Genomic DNA, 13,304 nt, shown 5'->3' on the forward strand with positions numbered 1-13,304 from the left:
GAGCTTTCTTTGATTAAGTCCTATGATTAGAAGAGTTGGTTTGCCTATTTGAAGCATAATTGTTAAATGTGTGTTTATACTACAATAATGTGTTTATCCTTGGCAGATTTAAACATTAAATTTCTACATTTAAACAATTTGTCTGGCACCAGCTGATGCTTAGTTAAGTGGTTATGATGGCTTATATGCTCTTATAACTATGTTCTTGCGGTTAATTTGTGTAACTCTAATGGTTTGAACCAACTCTAAAATTAACAGAGAGTGTTTTCATGTTTTCTGTTAGCTGGGTAATTACATTTGGAATGGAATAGACATGTTATGGACAAGTGTCAATGAACAAAATTGTTCAGTGTCCGTTAAAAGATGACTTGCTAGCAAAAATTAATTTAACCTTAGACTGTTTATTATTTATTTGTTACAGTACAGCAAATTCATAATTTTCAGGTCTTAGTCATTTATCACAACTTGATTAAACTTACAACTGGTTTCTGCTTCAGATGCTTTAACTCGTGCGAGGTGCTGCTTCGAATTCTGTTTGCATCAGGAGTTGTTATGAGAAAAACAATACTTGCTAGATGGGTTGTTTCCATTTGTTGTTATTCATAACACTTAAGAGTGTTCATAATAAAACACATTGAAGCCAGATGTTTAGTTATCTGGCAAAACATTGTTTTGCCTACAGATACACATTTGTAGTCAAGACTATTATAACATCACTCTAGGAGATTCAACTTAAAACTTTAGCGACCATGAATATAGACATTTGAAAAGTTTATTATAATGCATCTTGCACTGTGAACCATAGAAGTTGCCATTCTTCATAAAGTTGCATAAACGTATCTACTCATTTGAGTGTTACATATTTTGAGTAACCTACTAGTATGTCACATATGTTCCTGATTATTGACACTGCATTAAAACACTTTCCTTTGTTTACATCAGAAGCACAATCACAGGCAACTGAAAAAGAATCTGGTCACTGAACGCAAATACATGTAGTGCAAACATTTTTTCATTGCCATTTCAGGCTGTCATCTCTTATTAAATTATCGTTACATGCATGAAAAATAACTATAATAATAAAGCAAGTGTTGGTTAATATGATCACCATACGTTTTTATGTGATAACCAAATAGTATCGAACACCATAAAACTCTCCAACATGTATATCACATAAAAGTTAATATTAGTTTAATGTATAGTACCCATCCACCATTCCAATTATTGCACCGATTTCCTTATTGGCCAATGACCTGTCAGCAGATTATCAAATACATTGTTTCTTGATTTATTGATTGCGTCCCCTCAGAAAATGTGCATACATTTTGGTGGGTGGGTGAGTGGCAACTGTTGAAGAAACTCCTTATATATAAAGGCTAAAACAAGCTGAATGTTTAGTTATTTCAATACATGTAATATTTTAACATAGTGTCCAGGTGACCATTACATGTGGGGAAAAAAAGGATGAGCAGTAGTATATAGCTAGTGCAAGGACGAGACACTTTTTGAGAATATAATTCATTTTATAGCACTCTGTACTTGACATTCTGAGTATGCTTTTAAATATTTATAATAATGTTTGGCCTTGTGTTGTGTTTTTTCATACCTTCAGAACTGTGATTGTAATGCACTTTAATGTGTGAACTATTTGAAAACAGTGTTTTAAATTACGGAAATGATGCCACCTACATACAATAGATTACATCATCTCACCCTGTCAGTGTTATAAGTTTCATCTAACCTTTCAGAGTACTTTCTGTACAAAGCTCTTCAAAGTGAAGCAGCTTCATGTTTTATATTTTTCCTGTCTCAAATTTATGTTACCATGAGTACCTCGTTAGACAGCTGTACAGCTAATTTATGGGTATAGCTCAGCGGAACTGCCTCTTCCTTATTTCTTCAATGCTTCAACTTTGGAATGGTTCACTTTACAAATGGGTGTTGTTGCTATGAAATGGTTTATTATTGTATTCTTGTATGTTGCGTGCCATTATCAGTGTTCTGTTGAGAATACATGTGCTACGTTCACGTTATGGGATCTCTGCATGTGCAGAAATTTTTAATCCTTTGTGTTTGCAGAGGGATTACAGCAGTTGCGTTCACTCAGCTCGTACTGAAATGACATCCTCATTCGTCTTTCTGATATTTGACCAAAACATGGAGAATTATACGCATATGATGATAATAGTTGCTATATTGCAATTGTATCCATTTGCTGTTATGGTATTTATTACGTGTCATCGTGCAACAGCAAAGAAGATTCATTTTTTCACCTCAAAGTAGAATTGCAAGGAAAAAGCTGTTGCAGCAGCACATAAATATGCCTCACTGAAAACAGTTTGGATTCATTTCATACATTACTACAGCATCCGACCATATATAGCTTCACTTTCCTCCATCATCATGTCATACTAGTATGAATCAGTATATGTTCTCTGAAATTCACCACCGAGAGTGTGATTTCAGTTCATGCTGTGTGCGTTCAGGCAGTAAATCTCGGCATATGCCGAGTTTCGGCCCCAAGCATCTATCGGGACCGATATCAATTTTTGGCACATGCTGAGATCTCTTACATGAACGCCACTAATGTTGGTGGCATCCCCAGTTGAGACTAATCTCACTGCAAATATTTTCACTGGATTAAAAATACAATGGAAAATGAAGTAAACATTGAGTATCCCAGGATTCACTGGTTCAACCCCTGTGATTTACAGGTACCCCTTTAACTTCATTGCCTGTAGACGCCCTTTTTCCCCATTCATTTTGTGTATTCATGAAGGCTTCAGCAGGTGATGTGCTAAGAAGGCAATTGCAATCATTTAATAGTATTTGGATTATCAATAATATAGTGAATGATTTAATCATAAAGTAAAGTAGGAATCATAAATACTTTTATCTGCATTGGTGCAACATTCAATAGCCTGTACGTCTCATTTTATAACTAGCATTGTCTAAATTTTGAGAACACCACCTGCTCAGAGTATATCACTGATTCTCAAAATACATTTTGCAGAAAACAGTTCACCTGAGTGTAGTTACAACTCACAAAACTTTCAATTTGCCAAACTTTTGGTTCTACAAAACTTTGGTGGTCATCGCTTTTTGTCTTTCAACATTATGCAAATTTACCCTTTGTTTTATATTATTTATCTAAATAAAATAAAATAAAACTGATTTCACAAGATATTACATGTTAGTTATTACACGTTAGTGGGAACCTTTGCTTAAAAATCCTTGATTGTTAATGTTGAAATATACATTCTTTTGCATTAAAATTGAATTTATGTTAAAGATAAATCACCTTTCTATAATATGATAAGTACATGTACTTTGCCATTACTAAAGCTGTACATATTCTATTATCAGCGAAATGATTTACCCCCCTTGTTTTTAGAATTATCAGCTTATTTTGAGTTTGAACTTTAGGCCTCAATATATATATATACTAATAACTGATATTACTTTTATCTCAAGGGACTGTCTTATCGAGTGAATGGTTGAATTGCCAGGTTAAATCATGTGGAATGTAATCTACACGATTTTCATTGTGATTAAAATATTGTTACATCAATTTCCGCTCCTTTGAACTTTGGGACATTACAAATATTCATAGTGCTCTGAAGAAAAGCAATGTACCTAGATGTTAATCGCTTTATGAATGGTATGCGTTTTCAATTAAAAGTGAATGTACGTTACTTTGAAATATCATTCCTGACCCACATTATTCTTTTGCGCGGCTATGATTGATGAAGATCGGCAAATGGTTGGAATATCTTACTGCAATATCAACAAGATCACATCTACTATTGCCAGGCAATTATTGCTTGGCCTCTCTAAAACATGAAGTCGTATATCACAATAATTCATCATTTATGACTTTAGCTTATTTTCAGTCAGAAATTTTGTTTTTTAACAGCTTCCCACAGACTGCAAGTAGATTGCTGTTATGCAGAATTATGATTTTCATAAAAAATTTGCATGCCAGAGAAGTATTAGTATTCCACTAAGACAACTATGCAAAATGTTCTAATGTTTTAATGAATGTTCTCATGATTCATTTATCTCAGTTATGAATTATAAAAAATAATTACAATCATTTATCTGCAAGAAACATTTGGGGGGTCAAAATTTGCCATCAGGCATTTTTCTCTTGCATATTATACTTGCTCTACAGTTAAATTACATGTACAACAGTTTTTGAACTGAAGTGATCTTGTATCACATTATGAAATGTGGGTCATATACTGATCAATATATCTAAGAAATGAGACTGCAGATATTCATTTACAAACTGTTGTCTAAGGTTAATTACTTAGTGCAGTAAATTGAATATGATAAAACCCAAAGGTCCTAACCTTGGTTGAACTTGATGTGAAATTGATGTTTTTCATCTACTTAGTGCAGAAACCATTATATGCCTGCAGTCCTTATACATGTGATCATAGTAATCAATTCAAGAGTTATTAAATACAGATTTCAAATGCTGTTAACACATGTTTTTTTGAGTGAATACTTTTATTTTGAATATTAGTGTGATGCATTGTGGGATTTATTCATCCCTTGTATCGACCTTAATAGCTCAACTGTTCAACCCGTTACCAAACAAGGTTTCTACAAACTCATCAGCTGAGCTTGAAAGCCTTTGGGATTAGACTTGAAAGTGTTTGGGCATCAAAAGTAAAACATTGAGATCATTTTACGTCCATGTTTAAGTGTTTTTGCATTGCCAAGCAAAAGTAGATTCCTAAAGTTAAGTGTAGCACTTTCTTTGAAGTATTTAATGTTTCTTTAGTCTCACTGGTGCAGTTATAATTATTCCACAAATAAACACACTACAATAGTTGTAACCTTGCACTTGTTCACAGATACTAAATCTATATACATACTATGTGATTTGAACAACTTAAATCTTTTCATCGCCCGACTTTCTGAACCAAATGTTTCTGCACTTTTTCCTATCTTTAATATTTATAGAAATGAACCCTAGTTTTGAAGAAGCCAACAGACAAAATTTCAGTCAATTTTCAGTTTTTACTCAAAAAAGTTTGGGTATTTTTGTCTCATTCTTCTGAAGGAAAGTGCAGACTATAAACAGAACCATTTTGTGAATTTGTGATGAAAACGGGTAACTGGTGGTGAAAAAGTTAACAACAACAATAGTGAGAAGTGCATGTGGCCATCCTTTTATTATTTTTTTCCCCTCAATTATTTATATAATTAGCTTTATTCTATTGATTGCTCTGCATTTCAGCTAACCTTACATTCTTTTTATTTTTAGGTGGTCGTAATGTTACCATACAACTACAGTCTCGTACTGGCCATACTCATATGCCATCAGTGGTTGGCTTACTGGTATTCACACATTTCTGGTTTTGGTTCCCATTATCACACTTCTTGTCGCTGTCTCTAACATCGACTGCTCTGATTGGTCTCAATGCAGATCTTTTGGTGAGTAATGTGCTAGAACACTCGGGACAGGCAACTGTCTAATTTTCTTTAATGTAATATGTCTTTTGATGTTTAAATGTGTCAGATTAAGTTTCAATATTCAATATTTCACATGTACAAAAACAAAGTAAATTTTATAAATCTGTTTTACAATAGATGAATTTCAAAACGAAAACATGCTTACACAAACACTGTGCACTAGAACATTCACTAGCAGCTTTTGGACAAATTTAATATACCATGTTTTCAAAATGGGTTACAAAACAACTACTCAAAGAAATGCAATAGTTTTATGAACAGTAGCACCTTTAAATTTACTTGTTTGTTAGGAACATTTATTTTAATACAGTATATTTTGAAAAAAATGTGATTGTGTGATATAGAAGTTTGTGGACTTGTTGTCCCAGATATGCTTGCATATAATACATGAACATCATTCTCTTTAGTCTTTAGTAATTGAGAAAGAAAAACAAGAACCAGCAAACATTTACTGAGTTATTTTCAGTACATTTTAAGAAAGAAAAAAAAATCACAATTTACTTCATTTTACTAATGACAGGGAGAGCATAGTTTTGATGTTTGGCACAGTTCCCTGTTTCTGTATTCTCTTGTGTCTTTGGTTTACACTGCTAATGTAATAAACACAAAGGTTATGCAGTCCCTGTTCTGTTGAGGTACTTAATTAAAGGTCAAGTGACCGAGGGTAACAAAGACGTGGAAATATTTATAGCTCAATGAAATTCCCCTTTTATACCAAGCAAGCAAATGCCTGTCCTTTTGAGTATTTTTGGATATAATATATGTACTTCTCAATTTTTATTATAAAGTTTACAGGCATATTCATTCCTGGGTCAGATTTAGAATTTTCTCTACTGGCACAATAATCTAGGCAACTTTGTAAAAGCCATTGTAGAACTTGAGTAACAGGGCTGGACTATATACATGTACTGTGACTGATGGAGAATGCTTTTTTTTGTTGATATTATTATTGTAGATGTGTGTATACATGTAGTTCAAGGAAAACATTCCTTTCGGATGGGGCTGTTTGTGACTAGATTTCTCACAGATGGACATTATTAGGGCAAACATTCCTCATGGATGGGTGCAGCTGAGAAAAATGAACAGGCAATTTTTTTCCATGTGGTTGGCTGCAGAATAAATTACTCTTGTTTAGTATATAACTATATGAAAAACATGTGGGTGAGCAATCAGATAGGGAAAATTGTTATTGTGTGAATGGGACAGACAGACAGACAGACAGACAGACAGTTTAACCCTAATTCAAATTACACAATACTGAGCATGTTACTGCACATGTATGCAATGCATAATGGGGGAGAACTTCCTATTGTACGTATCACTATTGGTATAACACAAGTTAAATGTCAATGATTATGTTTTTATATAATAATGATAAACTTTTTCATTCAATGTCAAGCAGAATTTCAAAATATGAAGAAATAATTTCACCATACAAACCAGTGTGACAGTGCCAATTTTGAGCATTTGCCTTGACATTTCAACTCTTATTTCTTGAAAAATTGTCTATTGACTCTAATTTTGCTTATTTTCTGTATTCTTATAGCAATTAGTCATAATAATGAAGGCAAGAACATGACACAGTCTTCAGGTCAACCCAAAACTCTTTAAGTTACTTGCAGATGGGACTAGATATAGTATTTACATAAACAAAAAAATAGAATCTGAAATCTATATACATACATTTGTTGCATATATCACTATGACTACCTGACAGGATGGGTTTTAGGGTAACACCTTTAATACTCTGGTTCATATTATACTGTAATCTATGATGCATGATATCATTACTTGTTTACACCACAGGAGGTATTCTTCTACCTCAGGCTTTTCATAAAATAACCACCATCATCAGACATGTGTCAGACATTTTTGTTAATTTAGCACGACTACTTAATTTGTTAGTATATACATTTTACATGATTGACAGACTCGTTATTAGTATGCCAAGTATGATATGAACTGTATACCGGTATATGTGTATATTTCATGCCCCAGGCTGGTAACCGTAAACAGGAAGAATTGTCGCTGTGTTCCACATGCATGTAACAAATCTTGAACTATATCTATAGATCTGAAACTAGTGGTTGTTTCATTCAAGGATGTTGTAAGGCATGTTTAGAATTTTACCTCAAAACCTGAAATGGTTTTTAACATATCTGAAAAAAAAACACCCATTACTGATTGTTCACTGATTAAGAACCATCAAATTAATTCATTGAGTGCTATACGTTTTTTTTTAGCCTAAATATTTATGCAACTTTTGTCAGTATTTTGTCAGTATTTGTCTACATTGTATGTATGTGTGTATTGTGTGCAGATGATTTTACTAAAATTTGGTACATAGATGCTCTGGGCATATCTGATTAGTTTTTCGTGGAAATCCGCTCCTATTAATTACCTAATTAGCATAATAATTAGTGAATTTTCAGATGTTCCTGGGATATCTTAATTAGCCAATTTTAGCATTTCCCAGTGATATCTCTAGAACCACTTATTAGACTTAGTGGGGATAATCCTCTGATCTTATTACATTATGATTGAAATCTGTGTGTACCTATTTTGCATAATAATTAGCTCGTTTTTAGCTGTTCTACTGATATCTCACAACCACTATAATATGAATTTCTTTGAAACTGGTACTGGGAGATGATCCACGAATCTGATGACTTTGTTGTGCTCTGTGCATATTAATTGCCTAATTTGCATAAGTCAACCGATTTTCAATGTAATGCAACTTCTTCAATAGTTTGATCTTGACTCTTAAATCTGTTCTACAATGTATATCTCATCTTTTCTATCTTTGCCTCCAATACTCTGACCACATGGAAATGTTTTTCCACGTTTTCTTTGGTTATGTATTTTTAATGATAAAATTGACATAATTTCTCATTGGGTTGAAAAAAATAAGTAAAAAATTATTCAGGTTTGTTTTGTGAAAGTTGACAAAAGCCAACTTCAGTGTTCAAAAATTATAACATACCCATAAGCTGTGGACCATTTGCGAGGTATATAAATGTACTAAAATGAGCCAAGTACGGGTGAAATAGCGAGAACGGGTGATATTTGAAGCCAGTACGGGTGACATTTGTAGCCAGTACGGGTGACATTTGTAGCGAGTACGGGTGGTAATTGTAGCAAGTGCATGGAGGTAATTTAGCGAGTACGAGTGATAAAATGTAGCGAGTAGTAGTGGGGGTTCTGCGGGGTGAAATGTAAGGGATTTATACAACAATTCCGTTGTCCGTTTTGCTACGTCATAGGGGTCAAATTGCGTGAATATATAATTAATTAAACATGGCTGCTTCACGTTCCCATTTAGTTTTTGTAAGATGGAACTAGTTTCGGTTCGTTAGATTGAACTAGTTTCAGTTCGTACCACTGCTATTTTCTTTCTCAATTGAGTGTTTTGCTGCACCCGTAATTGTTGTATAAATCCCGTACATTTTACCCCGCATTACCCTCATCCCGTACTCGCTATATTTTACCACCACCCTCCATATTGGCTACATTTTATCACTCGCTCTCGCTAAATTACCTCCATGTACTGCTAAACTACCACCCGCACTCACTACAAATATCACCCGTACTCGCTACAAATGTCACCCGCACTCGCTACAAATATCACCCGTACTCGCTACAAATGTCACCCGTACTTGCTACAAATATCACCCGTACTCACTACAAATATCGCCCGTACTCGCTATTTTCTGAAAAGTACAACCCGTACTTTTCACCCGTACTTGGCTCATTTTGGTACATTTATATATATGCATTTGCATCATAGTCTGAATTTCAGCAGTGAGTTTAATTTGATCCCAAGATATAATATAATAAATAGAAATGAGTATAAATGGATTGAAAATGTGGGTGGTATAAAGAGTGTCCGCACCTTGGGAGAGATGTACGTTATAACTTTACACCCCTGTTGTAGCCTAAGGCTTTATACCGGCACATTTACTATTGAACTTTGAAGTTAATCTGATCAATTTAATTATAGATAATATTAACTTTCTCAATATTGAATTTTGAACTGTTTCCAAAAGTAATTAATATGTTGTTCCACAGTATTCTTGGAAACTTAAATTAACTGGGTCAATGTTAGACCAATTTTCTCATTTTTCAGTGGCATCTGAAACCTCCCTCTCCCATATACATGTATTAAATAAGAGATATTTGATAGACATGAGTGAACATAGCTGATACATTTTATTGGTTACGTGTTCATAAACATGTACATCTACCTTTGGCCTACCTCGAGTTAGAATGCTACTCATATTATTTTGATTTGTGTCCATATTTTAGCATATATAGCAGTGACAATATCATGTGTGTCAAAGTCTGCCTATAATTAATCATTTCAGTATTGGTCAACTTTTTTTAATTCACTGTCGAATAATATGCATACAAATTTAGCTTTGATATCCAGATATCCATAGACCCAAAAAACAATAAAAATAGTCAATTTTTTAATTGTACATTGTAAGACACTGTATATTCTTTTCACTCTGTCAAATTTTTGAGATATTTTGATTTATTTTTTTCATGAAAAACCATGGTAAAATGCCCTAAAACGGACAGAACATACTACCTTGTAGTTTCACTACTTTTTGTATGTGTATTTCCTCTGATTTGAGTTGGTGACCTCCATATTCAAAATGGCCGAATGGTTGTCATTTTTGTACTAAAAAATCATCAAATATCAAGCATTTCTGGCATTTATGGATGGATTTCGTTCAAACTTGGTACATACATTAGACATTGCGGGTTCCTGATGCACGTCATTTTATTTTTCAGATCAGATTCAAAATGACTGTCTGGCGGCCATTTTGTTTTAATGAATGGGTTTCCAGACCCATATGTCTGACTTGTTTTGTCTGATTATGTTCAAATCTTTAATATTCATTATACATCATGTCACAGATATATGGATATATTGGTTTTATGATCTTTTTCAAAGTGTGCTATTTTTGTGCTAAAAAAATCCTCGAATATCAAGCATTTCTTGCATTTATGGATGGATTTTGTTCAAACTTATAACATACATTAGACATTACAGGTTCCTGGTGCATGTCATTTTATTTTTCAGATCAGATTCAAAATTGCTGACTGGCAGCCATTTTGTTTTAATGATTGGGCTTCTAGAGCCATATCTCTTAAATGCTTTGACTGATTATATTCAAATTTTATATATTTGTTATACATCATGTTATATATATATATATACATGTATTCGAAATGGCTGATTTTGAATGCTGTTCCAGAGCAATATCTCTCAATATGGACAAGTACTTGTTTGACGATCAGATACAAATGTCAATCATTTTAATGTTAAAAAAATCATATTCCTGACATGGTTATATTCCAGCTATATTACTATAAACATAACTATATATCTTAAATTTGATAACTAACGGGGGCTGTGCCATGCATGGCTTGTTTTTTTCATCTTTGTTACATGAAATGTTACAAACGTAAAAATAAAGAAAATGACATTATACATCTTTTGATTTGTAAGCATAAGTTGGCCTTACTAGTATTAATAAAATCATCCCTTGCATATTGATCTTGATGACCAATTACTTCATTGATATTTCTTTGACATTGATTTTGTAGATGCCAATTATACAGTTCAAGTCTAATGCCAAGCCATCTCAGTATGCCTATCCACCACCTCTGGAAACTCCTAAGGAAAAAGAAAAGGAAAAAGTCACTACAGCCGTGCTTTCAATCACTGCTAAACAGAAGAAGAAAGAGAAGAAGGAAGAAGCGGAAAAGATGGAAGTGGTGAGTTGTTTTCCAGACAATTATCTATAACCATGTGTTTGAAAATATAATCTGTAATAATAGCGTTGTAGAATTGACATAGCGCCATCTAGTGTTCAATTACTTATGATTTAAAAGTCCAGACTACAACTGGGGTATATATTAAGTGAATAAATTAAGTAGTAGTATTAGGTTTCTCTAATGTTATGTAGTGACACCACAGTCGTGATATATATATATATATATATATAATATGATAAAGTGTAGTGATATGCTGCCTGTTTTGTTTATGTATTAAAGATACATAAACGATACGATACATAAAAGATAAGTATTATGCAGATACTGAGTAAAATTAAATCAGTTGTTTAAATACTACATGAGGTAGTCACTTTGGCTTTACAGTCGGCAAACATGGATATAACAACTGGATTGTAATATATGACACGAGTCTTGATGTTGCTATCTTAGTTACATTTATGATTGCATAAACAGTATCTACCTGAATACAGCATCTGCTGACATTCATTCATTCTGTTTGTAGAGGTTTTCAGCAGGTGATGGTTTACCAATGCCAATGCATAGCTCTCAACTTGTCTTTCTAAATTATTTCCATCACCTTATGGGTTTATTTGCATTTGGTGCCATGAAAAAATCATTCCATAATCTGAGAAAAAGTGGGGCAAATTTGGCATCAACTAGCGAGGTGTTTTCTATTAAAACCATGTCTTATCAGAAAGGAAGTGACATGTTGCATTTATCTGCAAATTCAATTCCTGCTTTCAAGGATGATAACTATCTCCATTCCAGAATTGTCATCTCAACGTAGTGTACAGTCAGATATATCAGCTCAATTGCCAGCCTTGACTAATGTGACATGTTTTGTCACTCAGTAACCTTGAATCTTAGCAGAAAGGAAACAGAAACTGAAAACGCATCTCTAAGTACTATCTGTGTCAGTTCATGAATTATCATTTCACTACTACTTGATTTGTCTGTTAAATTGCTTGGGTGTCATTTTCTCTTTTCTATTTGATGTTATGCATGGATTCTGTTGAATCATTTGATATTTCTAATTATTTGTCGTGTTTTGGATGTAGAACAATAATTGTAACTGAAAACACTTAAGCCCTTTATGTGAAAAGATTAAGGACATTTGGAAAAAATTAGCAGGGAATCGCAGATTATGAGAATAGTTTGATTTGGATGCATGTCAGTGACCATTACTCAGTGAGTGTGCCATTTGAAAGACCATAGACACTGGCTTACGTTCATTGACTTATTAATTTAATGACTTTGGGGGAACCATGCTTAATGTCCAAGGGTGTATCTGTATGATGCCAGTGCATGGAATTCAAGAATGTGTATATATATATATATATATATATATATAACTGAAAAGTTGTGATGGTGGGGAACTGCTGTGAATGTTGCATTGATTAAAAACTGGAATAATTTGGCTTTATTGTACTAAACAGGATGATGAAAAGAAAGATGAAGACAAAGAAAAGAAAGTGGAGAAAAAAGAAAAGGATGCCAACAAAGAAAAAGAGGAAAAGAAGGAAGAGAAGGAAAAAGAGAAAGAGAAAGAAAAGAAGGAACCAGAGCCCACATTTGAGATGTTGTCTAACCCAGCAAGAGTTATGACAGCTCAGTTGAAAGTCATTACTATGCCTGAGAAAGCTAGATATGTACCACTGAAGCAGGTATGCAATACCTACGAGTTACAAAACAAGTGTGGTAATTTTTTTAATTTTTTGTGCTGAGCAACTTAAATAAATAAATGAATTTGTTTTTGCCCTATTCCATATTTATGTTTAAGCATGGAAACTTTTTAAAAAATTTGGCTAGTGTGCCATTTCATTTGCGTACACAATACTGTTACTTCAACAACAGTTTATTTTCTTTATTATTAAATATTTTATTTGTTTGAGCCATTAATATAACTATTTTCCAAGAAGGGTATGGAAGAAATATTTGATGTATGTTTTGCAAAATTAAGGTTTTGGTAATTAAAAACCAACTGTTAATAACTTATTATTATTCACATT

At 33.3% G+C, this 13,304-nt stretch overlaps 1 protein-coding gene across 1 annotated transcript in view; it reads left to right on the forward strand.

Moving 5' to 3' along the window:
- Positions 1 to 13,304, forward strand: part of LOC100374583 (26S proteasome non-ATPase regulatory subunit 1-like) — a 155,944-nt gene that overhangs the window by 141,145 nt on the left and 1,495 nt on the right. Inside the window, exons 21-23 of the mRNA XM_085500276.1 lie at positions 5,279 to 5,448; positions 11,104 to 11,274; positions 12,732 to 12,959. Of these exons, the coding sequence (XP_085356402.1) occupies positions 5,279 to 5,448; positions 11,104 to 11,274; positions 12,732 to 12,959 (569 nt within the window). The remainder of the gene's footprint in view (positions 1 to 5,278; positions 5,449 to 11,103; positions 11,275 to 12,731; positions 12,960 to 13,304) is intronic.

Source organism: Saccoglossus kowalevskii, chromosome 1 (assembly GCF_978046115.1).
Source record: "Saccoglossus kowalevskii chromosome 1, keSacKowa6.1, whole genome shotgun sequence".
Taxonomy (NCBI): Eukaryota; Metazoa; Hemichordata; class Enteropneusta; family Harrimaniidae; genus Saccoglossus; species Saccoglossus kowalevskii.